General features: G+C 36.5%; 3 protein-coding genes across 5 annotated transcripts in view; 1 reads left to right on the top strand and 2 right to left on the bottom strand.

Moving 5' to 3' along the window:
- The window catches only part of LOC113068294 (regulating synaptic membrane exocytosis protein 2), a 155,513-nt gene extending 145,102 nt beyond the window's left edge, over nt 1-10,411 (bottom strand). Inside the window, exons 1-4 of the mRNA XM_026240985.1 lie at nt 10,115-10,411; nt 9,482-9,644; nt 2,844-2,882; nt 1,506-1,592 (exon numbers count right to left, since the gene is read on the bottom strand). Coding sequence (XP_026096770.1) covers nt 1,506-1,592; nt 2,844-2,882; nt 9,482-9,644; nt 10,115-10,151 — 326 coding nt within the window. The 5' untranslated portion in view covers nt 10,152-10,411. The remainder of the gene's footprint in view (nt 1-1,505; nt 1,593-2,843; nt 2,883-9,481; nt 9,645-10,114) is intronic.
- Nucleotides 10,412-12,239: 1,828 nt separating this feature from the next.
- LOC113068293 (mitochondrial folate transporter/carrier-like) lies at nt 12,240-20,860 on the top strand. 2 transcript variants are annotated; one of them, XM_026240984.1, is made up of 8 exons: nt 12,259-12,318; nt 12,400-12,654; nt 13,529-13,679; nt 14,489-14,574; nt 16,394-16,548; nt 17,826-17,939; nt 18,531-18,676; nt 19,964-20,860. In XM_026240984.1, the coding sequence occupies exons 2-8, from the start codon at nt 12,459-12,461 to the stop codon at nt 20,088-20,090; spliced, it is 975 nt and encodes a 324-aa protein (XP_026096769.1). In that variant the 5' UTR covers nt 12,259-12,318; nt 12,400-12,458; the 3' UTR covers nt 20,091-20,860. The 2 variants fall into 2 exon arrangements, with proteins under 2 accessions (XP_026096768.1, XP_026096769.1); XM_026240983.1 differs by having other exon boundaries at nt 12,240-12,654.
- A 1,509-nt stretch (nt 20,861-22,369) lies between these two features.
- Nucleotides 22,370-23,821, bottom strand: part of cthrc1a (collagen triple helix repeat containing 1a) — a 14,466-nt gene continuing 13,014 nt past the window's right edge. For both annotated transcript variants that reach the window (XM_026240981.1, XM_026240982.1), the window contains exon 4: nt 22,370-23,043. In XM_026240981.1, the coding sequence (XP_026096766.1) occupies nt 22,901-23,043 (143 nt within the window). In that variant the 3' untranslated portion in view covers nt 22,370-22,900. The remainder of the gene's footprint in view (nt 23,044-23,821) is intronic.

Genomic DNA, 23,821 nt, shown 5'->3' with positions numbered 1-23,821 from the left:
TAACACAAAACTGACCCCTTTTTTAATTGCTGCAAATAGGGCAGGCTTCCGCTGTGTAATAAAATAAATAAATAAATAAAAACACGGGCTCGGGCCGGACTCGGGCTGATAATTCTGATGAGCTGTCAGACACAGGTCGGGCTAGGGCATAGACAGTAAAAGAAATGGACACAGCGACCCCATTGAAACTCAATTGAGACGAATGAAGCCCAGTTTTAGCGTTTTTTAGCACTTCCGTTTCTGACGCGCAGACTCAAACGAAGCTTGACGATGTCAGCAACCTGTCTGACAGATGTACATCTTCTAGTAGCTGTGCGTGCAAACTGCCATCGTTAATCTTGCAGAGACGGCGAGCTTGAGCGGGGAGTTCTTTGGCGTGAGTGAGCAGGAGTAATTATTCTGATTAATTATTTTGTATAGTATTTTAAAATGTAACGCCAGTACGCCATATTAAGTTAATTGTCTGCGAGCTTCTCCTCCTGTCTGTACGGTAATGCGACAGAGAGCCGAGTGGTTATGACGCAATCGTTAGCCTATTTTTACAAATACTGTTTATACGGGGCCATAATGTAACATAGAAGGTAATGGAGCCCTTTATATATTGTCGTGTATCTTTAGAAATAAATAATGGACAAACAGAGTCTTTAAACGCCTCAGATGTAAAGTTATTCGCTGTCAAAGTGACGCCAAAATGAATGGGAGTCAATGGGAATGCTAACGCAAGTGAAGTTCTGCTAAAAGATGGCAGCCCCCACCCGACTTCAACTTCCGGTCGAGTTCCTTGCCCCTTGGGCTAGGGCCTGAGCGTCTCGGGCCAGGGCCGGGTGCAGGGATCTACTTCAGTGGTAGACTACAGGAGAACTGAGCAGCATAGAGCGCCCTCTCGCGGCTGGAGACGGTAGTGTTTTCTATTGTTTCATTTCTTTTGGTTCATTTCTCTCGGTTCATGTCAAATTAATTTTGATAAATAAGTTGCACCTGAATATAAGTTGCAGGACCAGCCAAACTATGAAAAAAAGTGTGACTTATAGTCCGGAAAATACGGTACTGGTGGATTAACCATTACAGAAACATAAAAATATTATTCGGTTAGTTAGTTAAGGGCAGCTGTGTCAGAAACATATATATATATATATATATATATATATATATATATATATATATATATATATATATATATATATTAATACCTATATGATGGATTTGTTTCTTACAAACATGCATGTTAATTGATGTAATGGAGTACTGTGGATTATTGTGATGTTTTTATCAGGTGTTTGGACTCTCATTCTGACGGCACCCATTCACTGCAGAGCATCCATCGGTGATGCAAGTGATGAAATGCTTAATTTCTCTAAATCTGTTCTGATGAAGAATTAAACTCATCTTCATCTTGGATAGCCTGAGGGTGAGTACATTTTCAGCTAATTAGATCTTTGGGTGAACTTCTCCTTTAATGGATCTTCTGTCAGCAGTATAAACTGAACGTCCTGATCTGTACTTACGGCTTGGGCTGCTCCTCACTGGGGGATTTGGACTGGGGCTGAAGAACATTACTAACCAGCTCAGTGATTCCACTGAAAGGGTTCCACCTGTTCAGACAAGCACAGCAACATCAAGTGGCAAGAACCGAGGGATGTTTCTCTCTCTTCCTCTAACTCTTCACATTTAGTAGGACGACACCAAGGAATCCCAAAACATTTTGTTGAACAGTGCAGTAATGCTTGATTGCAAATGTTTGTATGTGTGTATGTCGAATCTTCTAGCTGTTCATTTTAGTATTTAAATCCAAAAATTTTCATTCATCATTTATACACCTTCAAGTCACTGCAAACCTGAGCACAAAAGGGGATGTTGAACAGACACTTTACGCTGCTCTTTTTCAGCTTAGATATAATATTTCATTAGCGTTACAAAGAGAAAGTCTATCAATACTATCAATATTTGAAAGTTAATAAAATTATGCATGTATGTATTTATGAATGAATGAAATTATTTTTATTTAGCAAGGATGCATTAATTGACCAAAAAAGTTAGCTGAAAAAAAAATGTAATGGGTTCCACAAAAATAAATGTAACTTTATAAATAATTTAAAAAATTAATAAATAAATAATTCAATTTTTACACTGCAAAATAACAATATTAATAATAATTATAATTATATATATATATATATATATATATATATATATATATATATATATATATATATATATATATATATATATGTATATATATATATATATATATACACCCTTAAAGCATGTACCTCAGAACAACAGACATTAAACTTTTTAGATAATTGTTTTTGTTATTTTGTTTTAAAAATAAATTAAATTTACTAAGGTATATTATAAATTCAAATATCTTTGTGAAATATAAAGTCTATTAAAACAAGTCTTATGTCTTTTTAAATGAAGTAAAGAAGAGTTGACTAAAGAGAGATGAGTGATCGGAGAAACAGCAGCATCAGGACTGAGAGAGGAGGAAGAAAGACACAATACGACAGCAGCTGAGTCTGAATCACAAGAGGAGAGTAATGCTGTATTACTGGAGCATTGTGGAGGAGAAGCTGACATGTACACACGGATCACTAGAGCAATACGAGCGTGCTACTGAATGAATAAAAGGGTTAGTAAGGGGGGGGAGCAGGAACACTTTCAGTAAAAGCATTGTATTAAGAAAAGTAGAGGTGATGCTATACAAGTGTACCAACTACAGGACATCATAGAGCCCAATAACTGATCCCAGGTCAGCTCTCAGGTATGTGTCACAGACAGTAAAGGGTGGAAGAGGAAGGTTGAGAGCTCAAAGTACGCTGGAAGAGGTGTCTTGTACTCACTGAGCTGGCTGAGCCTTTGTGTCTTCTTTAGGAGCTTCCCTAAAAAGACATGTTCAACAGCTCAGCACACACACAGGCAAAACCAGAGACTAAATCAGAAGCAGAAACAAATGAAATCATGGCATAATTAAGTCAGAAAACTAAAAATAGTAAATAAATAAATATTAGGGCTGCCAAATTAATGTCAACTTATAATATTTATTATTATATTACTACTATTGTATGGATAACATTACATTTCATGCAATGTATTGTCATTTTAGCATGATTTGAAAGACCCTTAAAGGGATAGTTCACCCAGAAATTAAAATTACCCCTTGATTTACTCACCCTCGAGCCAGGATAGGTGTATATGACTTTCTTCTTTCAGACAAATACAATCAGAGTTATATTAATTTAAAAAGAATGACAGGCTAATCCATGCTTTAAAATGGCAGTGAACGGGTGTTGAGATTTTGAAGCCCAAAAAAGTGCATCCATCCAATATAAAAAGTGCTCCACATGGCTCTGGGGGTCAATAAAGGCCTTCTGAAGTGAATCGATGGACAAATCCATATTTAAAACTTTATAAACAGTCATCTCTTACACAAACACATTGATTCGCTTCAGAAGGCCTTTATTCACCCCCAAAGCTGTGTGGACTTATTTTATGATGGACGGATGCACTTTATTGTGCTTCAATATCTTGACCACCATTCAGCCAGGACATTTATAATATAACTCCGACTGTATTCATCCGAGAGAATAAACTCATATACACTTAGGATGGCTTGAGGGTGAGTAAATCATGGGGTCCTTTTCATTTTGGGATGAACTATCGCTTTAAGAGTTATACGTTTGCTAAGGCTAATGTAAATGTGCTAATTTAATCATCACACTTTTGAAGCATGAAATGTGGATGGTTGGTGTTTCTCCAGGGGTTCAGATGCTAGATGAGCTGGAGATTTCATGCTATATAAATAAACTTGCCTTGCCTTGCTTGTATTTTGATAGAAAACTAATCAGTTTCCATATCTGGGAAGAAGTAACTCCAGGAAATGATAAGATAAATCTGCCGGCAGCCCTAATAAATAAGTAGATGATTATAAAAATAAACAGAAAATACAAAAATACATGAACCAACATGAATATGAAATTCATTTAATGAAACATTTTAACATAAAGAGATTAAATCATGCATAATGAGAGAAACAGAACGGTTTTGCCTTATATGTGACTTTGAGTATTGCATGTAATGTGCTTTAATATTAATCTTTAATCTAAAGACCTTCTGTGTAGAATACCACTTATGTTAATTATCAAACCACACCTGACCTAAATATACTGTACAATTAACACATCGCTGAGAACTCAGATTTACCAACATCATTTTAACTTGAGATCCACTGATCTCCTTACCCACAATGCCTAGCAAACAGTTAGCACACTACCATACTGTTCTCACTATTTCTGAAATATGCTAATTTTCTGCATGCAGTCCCCAGAATGTAGTATATAACCAGGATGCACTGCATGAAACATCAGATCCCACAATGCATTGTGCCTGATGTGGCCTTCCACATCAATGAATAAACTGGTTATTTCTTTCTTATGGCTATTAAAATGTTTGTTTGTAATTTAACAGTAATAGACTGTAAAAATGCTTTGGTAAAAAATCTATAATTTGTTTTAACAGTAAGTTTTCTTACTATGGTGAAAAACTAATAAATCTAACGGCACGTTTCAGAAACTTTTTGGTTGCATTGCATTGCCAGAATTATCTGTGACAGCTCCCATTCACAGATTCAATTATATAATGTTTTTTTTCTTTTTCTTATCAGTTAGTACATTATGTTTTTGTGTCTGTGTGTTTATGACATTATGTGCACCTATATATTAGTTTTTACTTCAGCTTCTGATACACTTGCACTGTGACTTTCTCAACTTTCTCTTGTATTTTTATAGTAGTTGTCAGTATATTATAAAGGCACATCCTTCTAAAGCATCCTTAATTGGAAAATTAATCAGTTAATGAAATATACATTATTTCCCTGTAAATTTACATTCAGTTATTAACATGTTGCCTTAACATTTATTTTTTATTTTTTAAACATCAAAGTGCTGGCAATTTTTTTTATATACAATATTGTATTATTATTATTATTTGGTCTTATTATAATTATTATTATTTGTTCAAACTTACATAATATATTTTACACATAACTGGATTTTTCTTCTTCTTATTATTATTTGTTTGTTTGTTTGTTTAGTTTTAAAGACCATATCTGGATTGAAATGTAGAATAGTACCATTTGAAATCTTTTAATAATAGTATAATAGTATATTTAATAGTAAACTGTGTTCAAAAATATATAACAACTACATGCAACTGAAAAAAAATGCAATTACTGTACTGTTATATACACTGTTATATATAAGTAGTGTATATATATATATATATATATATATATATATATACATACACACACACACACACACACACACACACACACACACACACACAGCAACTTCGTTAAGGCAGAGCCAATGAGCATAGGTTACTATAAGTGTAAATCCTGTTACACAACGTCTTCACACAACAGATCTGACATAAGACTCATTACTTGAGACTGAGGTCTAATAAAAGCTCCAACACAGAGATCTGTTTATAACATAACAGGGTGAAAATGAGATTCCCAGACTGTCATAAGGGAATAGTTAATGGTCAGAGAGAAGTCCAGTCCTGTGTGTTGTGCAGTGTACCGGAGGTTTGTCCGGCTAAACACTGTGTCTCTCTGAACACATAAAGAGATTACAAACTGTGATCAGCCAATCAGCCGCAGCGCTTCTGAAGTCCTAATGCAGCTCAGACACAGAGTCACACCACTGTAGCACGACTCACAGGCTGAAGATACACAGGGCAACTTTTTCACCAAAGATCAGCAGCTCATTCAGATATGATGGAGATATTACGAGTGTGTTGTGAGAGTGATCCAGACATCCTAAACATTGTGAAGAAGGGATTCTAGCATGACTTTTAATATAAAGCCAGTTTGGATGCAGTGCAATATGAATGGTTCTCCAAAATGTCCAGTTATTAGTTACTACGTCAACTAACTCTCCTTAGTGTACTAGTATGGATAGTAGAATAATAAATCTCAAAACGCAGATAGAACCTTATAATTCCCAGGTGAATGTATTGTAGTTTGTTTCTAGCCATGAAGAAGAAAACATGCAAGATTCATCAACTTGTGTTGGTCACAGATCTTATTATATGCATTAATCCAAAAGCCAATGTAGAAATCCTGTTGAGGGAATCGGGGTTATGTCAACTTCGGGCGATGGCATGTTGTGTTATGATGTTTCAACAGAGTGTGAATAGAATATGCCTTGTGGCTTTACTCTGATGTTTGTGAGCACGGACCATTTAAAGCAAAAGATCAAATAGCAAATCATAAAGCAACTGAATATAAACACAGCCTTAATATCCATAAATGGATTGCATACTGCAAATGTTCATTAAGCAAATTCATTAAGTAGCTAATGTATGTGTATCTAACAAGGCAGCCAATCACAGAGCAGCTGAATGACATCAATGCACAAGAGGCACAACATTCCCTAATTCTTAAACGCTGCACTCACTCTGTGTGCTGTCTAGAGGAATACCCAAAGGCCTATCTCTCTTAAATCTGTCTTTGTGTGTTACATCACTTTGTGACACAATCAAGAAGACACGCAGTCCATTCAAACTGCAGCTCAGATGTGCAAAGAAGCCAATTCAGACGCTGTGCCCTTGGGTCAGACACTTAACCCCTGCATGCTCCAACGGGACAGGAAACAGGTTTTGAAAGAGTCGTTTGTTCATACTCAAGGCAACCTATGAATAGCTTATAGCTGACTCTGCACAATCAACTGGAATATGAGAAGGAATCTCTAAAACTAAATGAAAAGGTTTTACAAGTTGAACTGTTTTAACTGTTTTAACTGTTTAAGTGTTTAGGCTTAGGATGAGGGTTAAGTTTTATGTTAGTTGCATGTGATTACGCATAATGTATTGTTATTACTATAGCAAGTGCATGTAACATGTAACAAAGACACTGTAAAATACTATTATGAAAATGCTAACCTAAAGTATAAGCAATAGTAATGATGCTATTAGCACCATTAAGAGATAAATCATGGTAACACTTTATTTTACAGTTCTGTTCAGCGTGTATATACTATGTGCTTAGTATTGTAATTCTGGGCAGTAACTAACTATTAACCCTGAACCTAACCTTAACACATGTAGTTAAATTATCAAGTACTTTCTTAGATAAGTACACTGTCATTATATGTAATTACACATAATGTAAAATAAACTGAAATCACATACTAATACAACAGCTTGCTATATTACACATATATCCACGTCGCTTTGGATAAAGGTGTCTGCTAATAAATGAATGTACATGTAAATATAGTAACTACTCAAGTGGAATATTTGGAAAATCTCACTTAAGATTGAAATGTGTTCAAAGTGCTCAAAAAGCTTTCAAACATGTAATGTTTTCACATCATGCTCATGCTCAGGAGTTACTTTGCTGTGTTTGAGTCTGGCAGTAAACGCATTGATTTTTAAACTATCAATGGCCTGTTAGACTCTCAACACAACACTGGTGTGAACAGATGATTTGGAGTGGAAGTATATGCTCACCAAGGTTGCATTTATTTGTTTAAAAACAGTAAAAAAAAGTAATTATGAATTTTCAGCATCATTACTCCAGTCTTCGGTGTCACATGATCCTTCAGAAATCAGTATGATATGTTAATAATATACAGTTTGTTAGTTCACAAGAGAATAGTCTCAGGTCTTTATCAACACACAGGCACGTGGCAGAGGTGTAGCTCATGCTGTTTGGCAGTGATGCTGGTCAGGTGGCCTACAAACAGACGTGAGGGGAGCACTGGCACAGCACTGGAGGTTCACTGGGTTCAGTCCAGCCTCCAAACTTGGAGCCAACTGGGCCACTCCAGTAAATAATATGCCTGCTCTCCCTAAACACAGAGCCCACTGCATCTGAGAGCAAATATTAATGACAAGAAGCAGAACCAGAGCACAAGGCGGCTAGATAAACAGATGCTTAATTATGCGATAGTTTAAATAAATATTTCAAAATCTTTCCAGTGCCTTGAGCAATACGTGGATGCATGTGGATCAAACCATCAATTCTCAGCTTTCAGTTTGTCTCTATAGTATATAAAAAAGCAAGATCTAGTGAGTAGCACTGATTATATATACCAGATGACTATAACACGGCGGACTCCAGGTTCTGAGTAGTTCATGATCATGTGACTCTTTGAACAGAGGCTCAGATGTTCTTGATTCCTTTGAAGTACAAAATGATCTTTTGAATCTTTCTCAAAGATGGAAAAATGATTATCAGCTTTTATACAAACTAGCGGAGCTCATGCAGATCAGATGCTGCATTAAAACAAAACGGATATTTTACAACTCATGCTTGTTATTTTTCATGCTGGTAATATAATATGTACTGAAATGTGTGTTAAGCTACAAAAACAATAGTATTTTGACTCAGTAAATGCAAATAATTTCGACTTTTTTACCAATATCGTTAAGAATACAATTGCTTACATTGGACTAGTAACCGAGAAATAATGCAGAATCTTTTGTTTCATGACATAAAAAATGTATAAATCCAAATATATATATATATATATTAAATAGTGCAGAACAGTGTATATATACTAATTTCACACCATAAAAAAATATTACAATTTTCTAAATTATATATTAAATAACACATTTTTATGATATGAATACAATTTGTAATACATTTTGGGTAGCACTTTATTTTACAGTCCTCGCCTGCATGTACATACTATTTACTTGTTAAATTAATTACACTAACTGGTTAATAACTAGGTACTCACCCTGAACCTACTTCTAAACCTAACCTAAATGTAGTATTATCTAGTACTTTTTGTAAGTACAGCTAAGTGCATGTACTGTAAAATAAAGTGCAACCATAATTTGTATTAAACTAGTATACATATATTTAGCAATTATACAAAAATGTTTCAGACAGAATGAGAGGAAGTGTAGCATGTCACACTGCAGGACACTGCTTTCACTGCTTGATATCATGTCAGCTATCTCTGTACATGCAAGAAAAACAGTTGCACCGTTGCAATTAACAAGGCATGTCAAGCAAACACTAGCGTTGAGCAGGCACACGGAAAGGCACTGGACAGCGCCGTGGTGCTGAAAACACCGCGCCACGGCAACCGCAATCGCGCAAACGCGTGGCGTTAATGTTTAACGTCTGACCTGTTCGACACAGCACGCATTAAAACGTGTAGTAATATCTGACGGGATTTTTAGCGAAGATGGCGCCCACAGCCAACCCAACCCACCAGAGCCTGAGCACGAGTGAGGCGAGATACTACATCAACACACGCGGCACGAGCGACGCAAAGCCGCCAGGCGCGTGACATCGACCCCTCTCGCGGTTAACCCGGGCGTTCTGTCCGAGCTCGTGTCAACAACAGCCTAATATTGACAGTCTACGTAAGCAGACGTATTAAATTTCAAGAGACAGTCATGCCCGCATAGAGCCCTCCTCGCCCCTTATTAAGAGAGCTGAACACAAGCTTACTTCAGCATGGACTGCTCCTTCTCCTCCTCTTTCTTCTGTCGCTCCATGACCGAGAGGATGATCTTCCTCTCCTCCTCGGTGAGGTGGCTCAGGTCCGGCGGAGCGGGGGCCGCAGGGGACGCGGCCGGGGCCCCCCGAGCTGACATTTCAGGTGTAGATGATGCTGAAAGAGCGATACATGAACATTAAGTACATCTGCAGAGACCCCATGCAACCTACACATGTGCTCTCGCTATATAATGTTTGTGTTTATGGGATGCATAGCTGTACTAATCTCATCTGAATGACATTGTGATGCTGAAGAGAGCAGACAACTAATGGTTTTATAATACCACATTAGCTCGTCTGTAACACCTTCACACCCTGCCGGTGCATGTGCGCATGGAAGATCCAGTGGTACATTATTAGCTATAATCGATATAACCCAGTGACAGCATGGGAAACGCGTGTGCATAACGTAGTTTGTCACGCTGGCTCATAAAAACAAGCATCTTCTGAGAATAAGGTGTGAGAAAGCCCTTTGGCTTCTCGCGTTTCCGGGAGCCGAGGGCATCCCAAGTGCCTGTCGAATGTGTGTGGAGATAAAACGGGCGCTTGCCTTTTATTTCGAAATCATGGTGAATGCAGTCTAACCCATGGCTGCCGCCGCTTGCGGAGAGCTCTCGCGCATCGTCCAATGGTGGGGCGCGCGATCCCTTATTGCGGTAATCGGCAGACGCCTTCCCCGCGACCCTCTCCTGGATGCTGCCGCCGCTGCTAACTCCAAGAGATTTCTTGAATGCACAAAAAATGGATGCGGTAGGGGACACGGTCCGATAGGAGAGCGAGGCGGAGCTTCGGTCTTACGTAGGACAAAGATCAGATGGGCCGGGTGCGCGTGCGGGGGAGGTGGAGGTGCGCGCTCCCGGCCACATTCATTGACATGAGCTGGAGCTGGGATTTACACCTTGGTGACAATCCATCAGCAAGATTTTTTTTTTCTTGCTTATAATTTTTCATATGTCGCAGACTGGTGTGAATTAAAAACGCTGTTTATTAATTTAAATTCCTTTTTTTCTTCTTCCCCTCCTCAGTGTTCTTGGAAAGGCTTTATGAAACTAAAATGCATAACCCAAAACTAAGTATTAACAAACTGAGTGGCAGATTATAAATTAAATGTTTAATATTTTAGCGTTCAATTAGCGGCATTGTATGTTAAGCCTACATTAATCACATTTACACCATGGTTCAAAAGCTTAGGGCCAGCATGTTGTTTTTATAATAATTATTATTATTTATTATTATTCAGCAAGAAACTTTCTCAAAAGTAACAGTGAATGCGTTTAAAATTATAAAAGGTTTCTAAATCAAATAAATGCAGTTCTTTTTTCATAGAAGAATCCTTATATATATATAATTATTATATATAATAATTCACTTTTATTTACTGTATTTTTAATCAAATCAATGCAGCCTTAATGAGTAAAGAGACTTCCTTAAAACATTTAGAAATCTTGGAGACCAATATAAACAACATGAGCTCACTGAACAAAGAAAAGAAGGAATAACGCAATTATATGATTTCACGATGATGAATACTGTTAGTGACTTGTCTGTGTAATTCATTTCTTTACCATCAGAAACAATCATCAATAATCACTGACGATGGTTTCTAATACCATATAACATGTATTTTTATTGCAGACACACTGCCTTTCAATTTATAACATTTTATGTAATAATAGACCTAAATGTGCATCACCTTTGGAGCAGGTGCGATGTTATATATGTAATGTTTGAAGAGTTTTATACATCTATAACACCGTCTAAATATTTTACAATAAAGACATCAAAATGATGAAAATGGAAATCAAATCTGAGCTTTCACCTTTTGCATCTCAGCACTGACTCACTCAGCACCTTATTTCAACCAGCTTCATGAGTTGCATATTATGGGTGAAGGAGTTCACATGCATCCATTAAGAAAAGAAAATACCATTTTAGTTTTGAATTTAAATTCATAGGACGTCACATTTTATGATGTACTACAGCTCTTGCAACAACACAGATCACAAACCTTTATGTAGAAATGACCTACACACACACAGATTGCTGTTTAAAAATTATAATAACAGGTTTTGTCGTGCGAGGGGGAATTAATTAATTTATGAGTACTTTAAATATACAGAATAGCACAAATGCTTATTTGATAGGGGCTTCCTGTTTTAGTAGCTATTATACTTTATCTTATGATTTTAAATCTGTATTTAACCTCAAAGTGATCTCAAAGTATAAAGAGCTGACAAAGTCTGATTTTGTGGTGGTATTATAATCTTAATTCAAGTGATGAAGGATTCTGAAAGTTTGACAGTAATCACTGCCAAGTTAATCGTGCCTACCTTAAATGTTTCAAAATGATTAACAGTTGAAAACAAACTTAGAAAAGTAATGAAAGTAATTTAATAAAGTATTTGAAATAGTTAACGCTACACTACTTACTGCATTTTAAATAGTGTGACCTGTAATCTGTAACCTAAGATACATTTCCAAAGTAAACTTTACAACATTATACTATGCGTTTTATTGGAATAGAATAGTAAAAATAGTATGTATAGCACATTTACTATAAATATATAAATAGTAGGTTAAAGTAAATATAGTCTAATAAATTGTCGTCCTCAAAACTGAGTGTGATCGCTGAATGACGTCACACCATATGCGATGGCGATTGGCTGCTGCGACACACGTCGCTCCGCCCACCAACCTGCGTCACCACGCTCTGTTGTTTACCTTCTTCCTCAGTGGAAAGAAGTGGAGGAGGTCAGACGAACAACAGCGAGCAAAAAAATGGCCCAGAGGTGGTTGCTGAATTTAATAGGGGTTTTGGTTACTTGATGTTTTTTTTTAAAACACGTTAATGTGTCGTTGTCTGCACTCAGGAAGTGTATTTTACGGCCTTTTGCCGCTCAGGGAGTCCGTCTCTAGTACGTAAACAAACATGACCGTCGCCGTCTCCAGGCAGAGACACGCTGCCGTCGCTGCAGACTCCTCAGGCTCTTCTCTTTCCGTTACTGCAAGCCTCATACGACTCTCTAAACACGTCAAATATGAAAATCTGGCAGCCGGACTCAGTGGAGGTGTTCTTTCCACAATGGTGTTACACCCACTGGATCTGATCAAAATCAGGTTTGCAGGTGAGTTTGTTCACCTTGTGTAATACTGCAGTGAGGGTGTCTCAAAACCTACAGAGCTGCCTTCCTGGACAGAATGCATTAACGGCCAAAAATACTGTCTGGCCAAGCTTTTTCAATTATTTTACAAAATATCACAATGACTCATTGCATATTAGGACTGAAAAAAAAAAAAAAAAAAAATACAGGAAGTAAAAATAATTTAATTTAATTAACCCTTTGACTATCACCCCCATTTTTTTAAAATAGGCATTAAAGTGCACTACGCAAACTTAAATTGTTGTAATTTATGAACACTTTGAAATATAAACCTAAGGTTGGTCTCTTTTTAAAGAAGAAAATGTAAAGATTTTTTTTTTAATTAAAGTATCAAAAAGTTATAGAAGTTTAAATGTGCTGTAAATATAGTGTGCTATATTAATTATATTTTATTTATTATAAAGATTTTACATAACAGGTTTTACTCTTAAAATTGGTTGGTTCCAAATTTGAAGTTGATCTGAAAAAAATTGAAGTTGATCCTGTAAGATTTTATTTAGGGCGTCATACCACAAACAGCCACTGGGAGACATCAAAATATTTTTAATTTAGCTTAAAGGGATAGTTCACCCAAATATTAAAATTATGTCATTAATAACTCACCCTCATGTCATTAACAGAGAACAAATAAATGTTATGTTGACACTGTTTCACAATCTGAAAAAAGTGTGTCATGGTCTCTACGTTTTGAGAGAAAGCGCCCAGAACACTAGAAAAACACACACCGACTGACTGCTAGTTTCACCTTTGCACCGGCCCTCTTTTAGGATATATTTAGATTGTTTTGAAGCAGAAGTGGGAGCGTGTTGTTTCCCCCAATGTCTCTTTCTCTTTCCAGTAAGCGATGGTCTGAAAATGCGCCCCCAGTACGATGGGATAGTGCACTGCATGAAGACCATCTGGAAGCTGGAAGGGATTAGAGGACTCTATCAGGGTGTGACCCCCAACATCTGGGGGGCCGGGGCATCATGGGGCCTGTACTTCCTCTTGTAAGTAGTCAGAGTTTTGCTGAAAGGGGAAGCACAGAATGGAGTTTCCTGTTGGAATGTATGTGTCACACTATTACCGTTTTTACTTTATTTTTAATAAAACAAATGCATTCTAGGTGAGCAGAAAAGAGTCTTACCCTAAACTTTTGAATAGTAGTGTAAATAGCATTGATATTGACTATTTCTACTCCATAAACTAAAATAACATGAAATAAATAAATAACATCAATGATGATGATAATACTATAGTGAACTTTCCTGAAAAGGCATTGAGCCTTAAAGGTTCACAGGCCAAAAAAAGAAGCCACGTCTGTTGAGACGAGTTATGAATTTACTCCACAAAGTTATCTGACCTCATTTCAGACGAGGATCCCTGGCGAACAGAGTGTGCATGTGCAACTGTATACGGGTTGCAGAATTGAAACATAAGCAGTAGATCCTTGTTGTTTTGGGCCTTGTCCTTCGAAAGCAGTTGATAAGCAGGCCACAATGGCCTTCTCTCCTAATATTTTGCTTATAGACAAAAATACAAAGCGAGAGTTAAATCAGGTGGAGATAACAACCATAACAAATAAAGCTTTAGCTCAGCAATTGTATATCCAGCAGGGGTTTAAATGCAGCAGCACTGACCCATAAATACAAGCTCTGCTGATTTACTCAGGTCTGACTGGTTTGTGATGACATGAGAGCGAGTACAGGATGACACCAATGTAAATCCTCAGGGGGATTCAATAACAGTTTCATCAAGGATGGTCCGTTTACAGCACTGTACAGTGAACATAATGTGGTCCTTTCTCTTCTTCCCGCAGTTATAATGCTATTAAAGCGTACACACGGGAGGTACGGCAAACAGAGCTGAGTGCTGGAGAACACCTGGTGTCTGCGGCGGAGGCAGGTCAGTTTGAGAAAGAGCCACCTGTGAGCGTGACAAACTAAACAGGGCTACATCTGGAGCTCAGCTGTGAGACTGGAGCGACTGGAAACTCATTCCTGTTATGCCTGAACTTTAGGCTACGCCCTCCACTCTGTGAATGACAAGTCTGGGCTAGACTTTATGATAAAAACACAATGATAATAGAGATATAGCTGAAGTTAGATTCTGCTTTAAGTCAATCAAGTTCATTCTCTTTCAAGTTTCAGGCTTTTTCTTTAAAGTTTGGGTAATGTGATTGAATTTTCATATTTAATTCTAACAGCATGGAATATTTTAGAATGACAGAAAGCAGATAATGCCATAATCATAATTCTTATTGATGTTGGGGCTGTGGGTTCTCCCTCCTAAAATGTCGTCACCGTAAACGGTTGTCTTTTAAAAAGAAATTCAATAATAAATCTTTTATTCAGGAGGACACGTTGAATTGAAGACATTTATAATGTATACAAATATTCCAAATAAGTACCCTTCTTTTTTCTATTCCTTAAAGAAACAAATGTATCACAGGTTCTACAAAAATATGAGGCACCGCAGCTGTTTTCAACACTGATAATAATAACAATAAATGTTTCTAGAGCAGCAAATCATCATATCATACTGATTTCTGAAGGATCGTGTGACACTGAAGACTGAAGGAATGATGCTGGAAATACAATCTTAAAATATATTAAAATAGAAAACAGTTCTACTTAAAACTATGGACAGTTTTAAACCTAATATAACTGAAGTTATATTCCTCTTTCTGTTCACTTACACTAATGGTATCAGCTTTTAAATGTGACTTCTCTGCTTGAGCTGGCCTTGATTCTGATTAGCAGTCTCTGCAGATTTTAATCACGCTACTGCGTTCATTTCTTTCAAGAAAAATGGCGGGTGAAAAAGATTTGCAATGTCAGAATTCATTCCAGCCCATGCAAGAATAATATCCAATCAGTTTTTACCACTTAATAAGCACATTTTACTGAGAACAAAGCTGTGTCTGATGAATCTTCAAAGCATTATGGGACACTCTGTATAGTGTGTCAGAGTAGCAGTTATTTAGGGGTTAATCGGCAGTTCTTCATTTAAAACGAACCTCCATGTTGACTTAATTGTATGGAAACCTTGATAAAAAAAACAGTAACTGCGACTTTATTTCTCAAAATGGGGTAAATTATACTTTCAGGTAATTACGACTTTTATATCTCGTAATAATGCGGCTTTATTTCTTATTTTACCTCACAATTCACAGTTTTAGTTTTTACACAAAGGTACGTTTGTGATTATTATAACAAATAAAAGTAAAACTAGCTAATGGAATTTGTTATCCCTCAAAATGCGAGTTTAATATTCGATCCTGTGTCCATATGAAGACGATGTGAAAACGCATTGCATAACAGGAACGACCAGCTTCAAAACTGTTTTGGCTGTTTCGAAACTGAAAAAATTTTTTTTTGAGAAGAAACAAGATTGTGGTATTGGTTCGGGAAGTGAAAAAGCAGCTTTTTTCATTCGCACACCGAAGCATATTGAGGAAGAAGTAGTCTATTGAGCAACAAAATCAGCGCAATACAATGCTCTCAACTAACTATTAGGAAAGTAACACACTTCAGCTTTACAAGTATGACCAAAAACATACTATATCAGGCCCAACCTGCATTTAAAGACTCATAATGATAATACATCAATGCTTTCTATTCCTATTGGTCTCTTTTACGTGTAAAAACCTGTACGATCTCAGACAGAGCACTAACGTGGAAAGTTAAGTGTTGGTGTGAAGGTCCCCTGTTCATGTTTCCAGGCATTCTGACGCTTTGCCTCACCAACCCAGTCTGGGTGACAAAGACCCGGCTGGTGCTGCAGTACAATGCAGACCCGTCACGGAAGCAGTACAAGGGAATGATGGACGCCCTCGTGAAAATATACCGTCACGAGGGTATCCCGGGACTCTACAGGGTACATCTACAGATTTTAAATTAACCTGAGATCCTGTAACAGCTTTCATGTGTGCTAATCTCAGCATTAAAGTCAACATGAAATCATACGTTTTTCCTGATTGCTTTCTCTAACACACATTTTGCGCGATGTGTGAAAAATAGCACACATCAGCATACTTTAAAAAACGAGTACTTCTTATGAAAGTAATATCTTTTTTACTTAAGTGCAAGTTTAATTTGTTTTCTTAACTGCTTGCTATTTACATTTAAACGAAGATGTATTTGGTTAAATTTATATTAAATGCAAATGCTGTTCTTTTTTATAACCCACTTAAGTAGGACTTAAGTCTCTATGTGTAATTACGCTATTCATGCTACTATTGTCTTTGAAAAAATGGTTAAACTTACTGCTGAATGTACTGAGAAGCATTTATGATAAACTGGAATATAATTTAGTGTAATTGCTATTGAAACGTGTGTGCCATTTATTTAAATATATTTTTAATTACACATTTATAAATGCTGATGATGCAATTTAGTACATTTAAAATCTATTTACTTGTGTGCAAGTCAACACATCGAAATAATTGTGATTCTTTAAAACATGAAAAAATATTTTTAATTAAAATGTACATTAAAATGCACTTGTACAAATAAAACGTTTAATTTGACACGATTACAAAGTGCACTATTTAAATGCACTTAAGTGTGTTAAGAAACCGTAATTGAAAGCATTTCTCTTTACTTACACTTAAATTACCTTTTGTTTAATTAATATTATATTATCTGGAAGTAGATTTTTTTAGTTTTTTAAGTGTACTTTTAGGATTTGAAGTACCTCACATTCAGTTAAATTAAGCACACTTCTCTTTCACTTCTGCTTGTTATTGCTCACACACAAAAAAGTGTTTTTTAGTAAACTTTAACTTATTATTCTTATAGAATATCATGATTACTCTTATATACAGTACATCCAATTATGGACATAAAATAAGTTTCATGTTGACTTTAAAAAGTGTGCAGATCCAGCTTTGTACTCCGTAACATTATAGTTCCCTGTAGGGCCACAAGAGGGTGTGATAGTAGTATATTTGGAGATTCTGTGGTCCCTCCATAGGTTAAATTCATTGTGAGAGACACCAGATTGTCCTGAAATGGTTACATGTTGAAGTATACGTCATCCTAGTTTACTTCTAGTCTAGTCTAGTTTAGTTAAACGCAGTGATGTTGCTCTTTGACTGTGTGAGTGTGGTTTTGTATGTTCGTGAGCCTCATTTCGCTGTTCTGCCGCTGCAGGGTTTCGTGCCTGGGCTGGTGGGGACTTCCCATGCTGCATTGCAGTTCATGACCTACGAGGGGCTAAAAAGAGAGCAGAACAAATATAAGAAGATGCCGACTGAATCCCTGCTGGTGAGGAAATAAAACTAGTGATACGGTATACGATATGAGGAGAAACAGCGCTGCATGATTTTCACATCTCAAAACTCAAGTTGTTTCACTCCTATGGTAGATATGTAGCTAATTTTGAAAAAGCTGGCAAAGAAAAGGGACATATGACTGAAGTTTTACCATGCAGTGTCATTTCCACCCACTGTTTTTGACTAATACATTGAAATTTCCCAGTGCTAAAGCAATTCCAACTTGATTTAAATATTTTCGATATGAACCAAAAAAAAAAAAAAATCATATCCACAAAAGACATTTCCATCAGATTTTTATTAATTTTAGTGACCTTTACAGATCTGGAAATCTTTGTAGAGTAATATTAGCTAATAAAATCCCAAACTCTTAAACTCAGCCAGTGTCTTTAACTATCAACTCATCTAAATTTGTTTTCAACCTTTTATGAGGTGCCATAAAGGCGCCACTTCCAAAGAAAGAGCCGCCTGATTATGTGGCGTTTGACTGTATATTGTAACCTTTAGAAGAGTACTGGAGGCAGTGATGATCTTGTTTGATGGATGTGAGTCAGTCTCTCCGTCCCGTCTGTCTCTGCTTCAGTCTCCATTGGAATACATCACCATGGCAGCCATTTCCAAAATATTTGCTGTAGCAGTGACCTACCCGTACCAGGTGGTGCGCGCTCGCCTGCAGGACCAGCACAACACCTACAGCGGCATCGTGGACGTCGTCCGGAGGACGTGGAGGTATGAGTCACATGACACATCATGTCAAACCACAGAGCATTTAGAGATCACCTTTAAAGAGACACTCCACCCCAAAATGAACATTTGGTCATTAATCACTTGCCCCGATGTCATTTCAAATCCATAAAAGCTTCCTTCGTCTTCAGAACACAATTTAAGATATTTTGGATGAAAACCGGGAGGTTTGTAACTGTCCCATAGACTTGCCAAGTAAATACCACTGTCTCTGTCCAGAAAAGTATGAGACACTACTGGAATACTCCATTTGTCATCAAATTTTAAAGTAAATTTATACATTTATGCATTTAGCAGACGCTTTTATCCAAAGCGACTTACAGTGCTATCAATTTTTACATGTCATGTGTTCCCGGGGAATCGAACCCCCAACCTTGGGCTTGAGCTACAGGAACACTCGTCAGTGGTTCAACCGTAACGTAATGAAGTGACAATGATACTTTTTGTATGCGAATAGAACAAAAATAACGACTTTATTCAACAATCTTTATCCTGTGTCTCTCTCCACATCAGCATAACGCCGTTTTGGAGAATATGAGCTGAACACAGGAAGTTACGCTCTTCTGTGTCAGCCGTGCCACAAGGATACATTTTCTACATCATTTACGATTTGATTTGAACGAAAACAGCGCATCCTTGTGTCGCGGCTGACACAGAAGAGCGTACACAATGTAAGTTACCTGGCAGTCTATGGGACAGTCACAAGCCTCCCGCTTTTCATCCAAAATATCTTAAAAGGTGTTCCGAAGACGAACAAAGCTTTTACTGGTTTGGAACGACATGGGGGTAAGGGATTAATGACAACATTTTCATTCTGGGGTGGAGAATCCCTTTAAGAATCCAATTCACCCTCCATCGATTGGTTGATTTCACTTTGATTTGGCTTTTGGTAAAATGTTGGTATATTCTTTCTATGTATATTAATACTAATAAATATTTGTAGCTCAATAAAAATGAATGATTATGCAAAAAAAAAACAGGTTTTCTTTTCAAGAATTAATGAATTTGTTATAAAATAGTAATATCACGACAGTTGAATTACCCTGAAATTTTTTATTTATGCATACCAACACTCAGTTGTACCAACACTTATACCTTATTGTTTAAAGATTTGACCCTGGTAAACATCTTCATTTGTAGCTTTGTTTAGTTTGTTTAGTAGAACTTCACACTGTGTAATTTCAAAAGGAAATCGAATAGCACTGCCAGGAACACTGTGACTCATCTGACCGTACACCAGCTCAGTATATGTTTGTGTCTGGCTCTCTCTAGCAACGAGGGGATCGAGGGCTTTTACAAAGGCATGGTCCCAAACCTGGTGCGAGTCATTCCAGCGTGCTGCATCACCTTTCTGGTGTTCGAAAATGTGTCACGCTTACTTTTGGGCGAGTATCACTAAAGCTTCAGGTACACACACACACACACACCAAACGCTACGACGGACCAATTCAACGCAATATACCAGGATGTGCGTGTGTGTGTGTCAGAGACGGACAGGAATACCAAACATTTCCTGTTTAGCTCTGAACTGGACGTGCAGACAAAATTAGCATTTAGCGTGTGCACTGAATGAAAAGAAGAAAATACAGGTGCAGACAAATATAGAAAGAGAGAGAGAGCGATAGTTTTATTGTTGAGTTTATTGAGAGAGTATCCATGTTGTCTTGAATATTCAACCACGAAAAAGATGTCATTTCAAGATTTTTAATTGATTTCAAGTGGTCAGTGACGAACGGTTCAAGCCATCCTGTGACAATGCAACCAAACCCAGTACTCGAGATGTTTTTACGATATTTTCACCAATCAGCTGCTATATTTGCTGAGCAATGCGAGAGAATGAACCACTCGGCAGATCTCTTCTGGCTGTGGCGAGCCGCACCGCTCATGCTCAGGAAATGATGTCACGCTGCAGGATAATAGCACACAGGCCTGGAGAAACTGATACTTTACTGCAGGACAGGAGCAGATTTTAACCAGATGTTTGTAGATGGCATCTACTGGACGAGAGGAACGCTGTAACTGCGATGAAAGAAGAGATACGAAAGGAAGTATCAACTGAGAGCCTGTGATGTTCGGTTTGTTTATGTGTATGTGCTGTTGTCAAGAAGAGCTGGTGTATGTATAAGCCATTTTTACACATTTAATAAAGGAATAAATGTTACAGACAAAGGAGCTGGAGTTATTGTACAAACTATAGTTTTCAATTAGAACAGAAGCTTAGCTAAACTAAACTGTTTAGGCTTTTCACATGTTAAAATATCTTAATTTCACTTAATTAGATGCAGTTAATCAAATCAAGTGCTTAATAATTGTATCGAGTCTGTATTGTAGCCTACTCAAACTCTTAAAAATACTATTTATCTGCGCTTGCAGATAATAAAAAGCCACTTAAGTGTACTTCTAGAAAGACATTTTCATGTTTCTTTACACACTTAAGTAGATTTTGTAATAAGTTTAACTTCAAATTAAAATTTAAACCATTGTTTACATAATTTTCTCTGGTGCTTTAAAGAAGAATGTGTTGACTATCATAATAAAGCATGTTTAAAGTACTTCATTATAAGTTTAACTTTAGTGTTATTTGATCTTGCTTTTATAGTGAATATATTTTAAATACATCATATTTGTGTGTAAGTACAAATATATTATATAAGTTCATGACATGCAAGTTTCAATATAAATGACTTTAAAGTATGTTTTAGTTTATCTATTGTAAATGTTTAACATTCAGCAGTTACTTAACCATATTTCAAAGACAACATATTTATGAAATTACATATATAAAGACGTACTTTAATCCTACTTACAGTATGTGGGTTAAAATCACTCTTAATTTCAGCTATTTGCATTTAATAATGTAAACTATAATGCATTTGTATTTATTTATAAATAAGGCGCTTTTATGTGATAAAACATTATATTCAGTTCACACTTAAGTATATTCTTTTAAAGTATATTATTTCTGTAAAAAACACTTATTTTAACAGGGGAATTCTCAGAACTGCACTTTTTGAATAATTTAAAAAAGTCATTTAAATTAGTGTGTGATTCACTGATTTAATTTGTTGTTGCTGTTGTTATATAATCCAATGATATTCTGACATTTCTAAGTGTGACTTGCCAGTGTATCTTAATCTGCAGCAGATGTGAGATGTGAAACTACTTCAGTACCACAGAAGACATTCCAGTCCTTAGTGATGCTACACGCACTTCCGTCCGCTGTGTTTTCCATCTACACCGCAGTTTATGATGCTGGTACTTTTGGCCTTTTCCCCAGCTTTTTAAGCATTACTAAGCCTTTACTCTAAATTAAAATAGCCCTTTTTAAGAGAAGTGTTCAATTTTTGCTCAAAACATTTAGAAGTTGAACAAAAAAGCATGGATACTATATTTATAAATATTGTTATTAATTAAACTTTATATTATAATTTCAAAAAATAAGAATTAAGCCTATTTCTTGTTAATATGAATCCTCTTATGCCGGCATTTATTTAATTTTCTAGATTCTTTGATGAATAGAACAAAAGCATTTATTTAAAATAGAAATCCTTTGTAACTTTGTAAATGTCTTTACTTTTGATCAGTGTATTGCATCCTTGATTAAAAAGTTACTTCCCACACATTTAAACTGTACCGTGTACACACACACACACATATAAAACGGTAAAGAAACTGAGATAATTCACATTACATTTTTAATTGTGAGGTGAAACATGACCGGACTTTTCTTCATAGTTTCATGTAATAAAAACAAAACAGATACAAAAGTAAGCTGAGTTCTAGTCATCCAGGCACAAAAGGATGGGCCACTAAATAAATATCAGCAAAGCAAGGATCATTTCAGACTCTCTTTAAAATGCAGTAGCATAGTACAGTGATGACCTCATATAGTAAAGCCATATTTACCATGATATTTACATTGTACAAGGTACTTTCATTATGGTAGTGTCCACAGAACCACAGTACTATCATGGTACTTCTATTTTGTAATTGTCTGTACTATCTAAATTGAGCAAACAGAATCCATCTTAACTGTCACAAAACTGAGCCGGAGGATAATAATCTTATAAGACATGAGAGCTGCACAGACTCAAGGCAACTCTATTAGCTTTAATTTGTCCTGTTTCTACGAGCAAGGTCCTTTCTGTGACGGAGACACAGAGTCTTCTCTTGGCATGGAGACAGTGATGAGTTATGAAGATGAAATGCTTATTTAGGCAGTTCTTCGATGATGACCCGGGATACAGAGTTCCATCCAGTCGAAGCGTCTCCACGAGGATAATCAGCACATGTGCCCACCCAGATCCCAACATCCACCAGGCCGGCCTGGATCCCGTCACAGAGCCCCTCCACTGACACACACAGAAACACACGCCATCAGCTGGATACTGGAATACACAATCTGTATCATTCTTATGAGTTATTAATGTCATATTAGTAATATTAATTAAAATACAAACACACAGAGCACAAATAATTGCTTTAAAGAAGTTGTTCTGCATTTTTTCTTTGTATATATATACTATATATATCTATATCTGTTTAACTGTCTGTCGTTCTGTCTATCTGTCTGTCTGTTGTTCTATCAATATGTCCGTCCGTCCGTCATTCTATCTATTATATTTTCTATCTATCTATCTATGTCTGTCTGTATGTCGTTCTGTCTGTCTATCTATCTGTCTGTCTATATCTATCTGTCGGTCTATCTTTCTGTCTATATGTCTGTCTGTCTATCTATCTATTCAATTCAATTAAATATTGTTTTATTGGCATGAATGTAAATTATACAATATTGTGAAAGCTTAGTGTACAAATGTAGAAAAAATAAAATAAATTATAACAAAAAATCACAGTAATGGAACTGATTATAATAACATCTTATAATATTAAACTAACAAATTAAGACATTTGTGTGAACATTTGATACCACAGTCTTAAACTTACATAAAAATACACAAACATACTAAGGATCACTATGGTGCACAATAGGGTCAGACATACTGAGGTCACACACACACACACACACACTCTCAGCTCTTTCGGTGTCTGCCCGTCTCGATGGCTAGACTGTGCTCACTCTCTCTCTCCCTCACACACACACACACTCAGCTCTTTCTGTGTTTGCCCCGT

The sequence above is a fragment of the Carassius auratus genome, linkage group LG44F (genome assembly GCF_003368295.1).
Source record: "Carassius auratus strain Wakin linkage group LG44F, ASM336829v1, whole genome shotgun sequence".
Lineage (NCBI taxonomy): Eukaryota > Metazoa > Chordata > Actinopteri > Cypriniformes > Cyprinidae > Carassius > Carassius auratus.
This window is presented reverse-complemented; position numbering and strand designations above follow the sequence as displayed.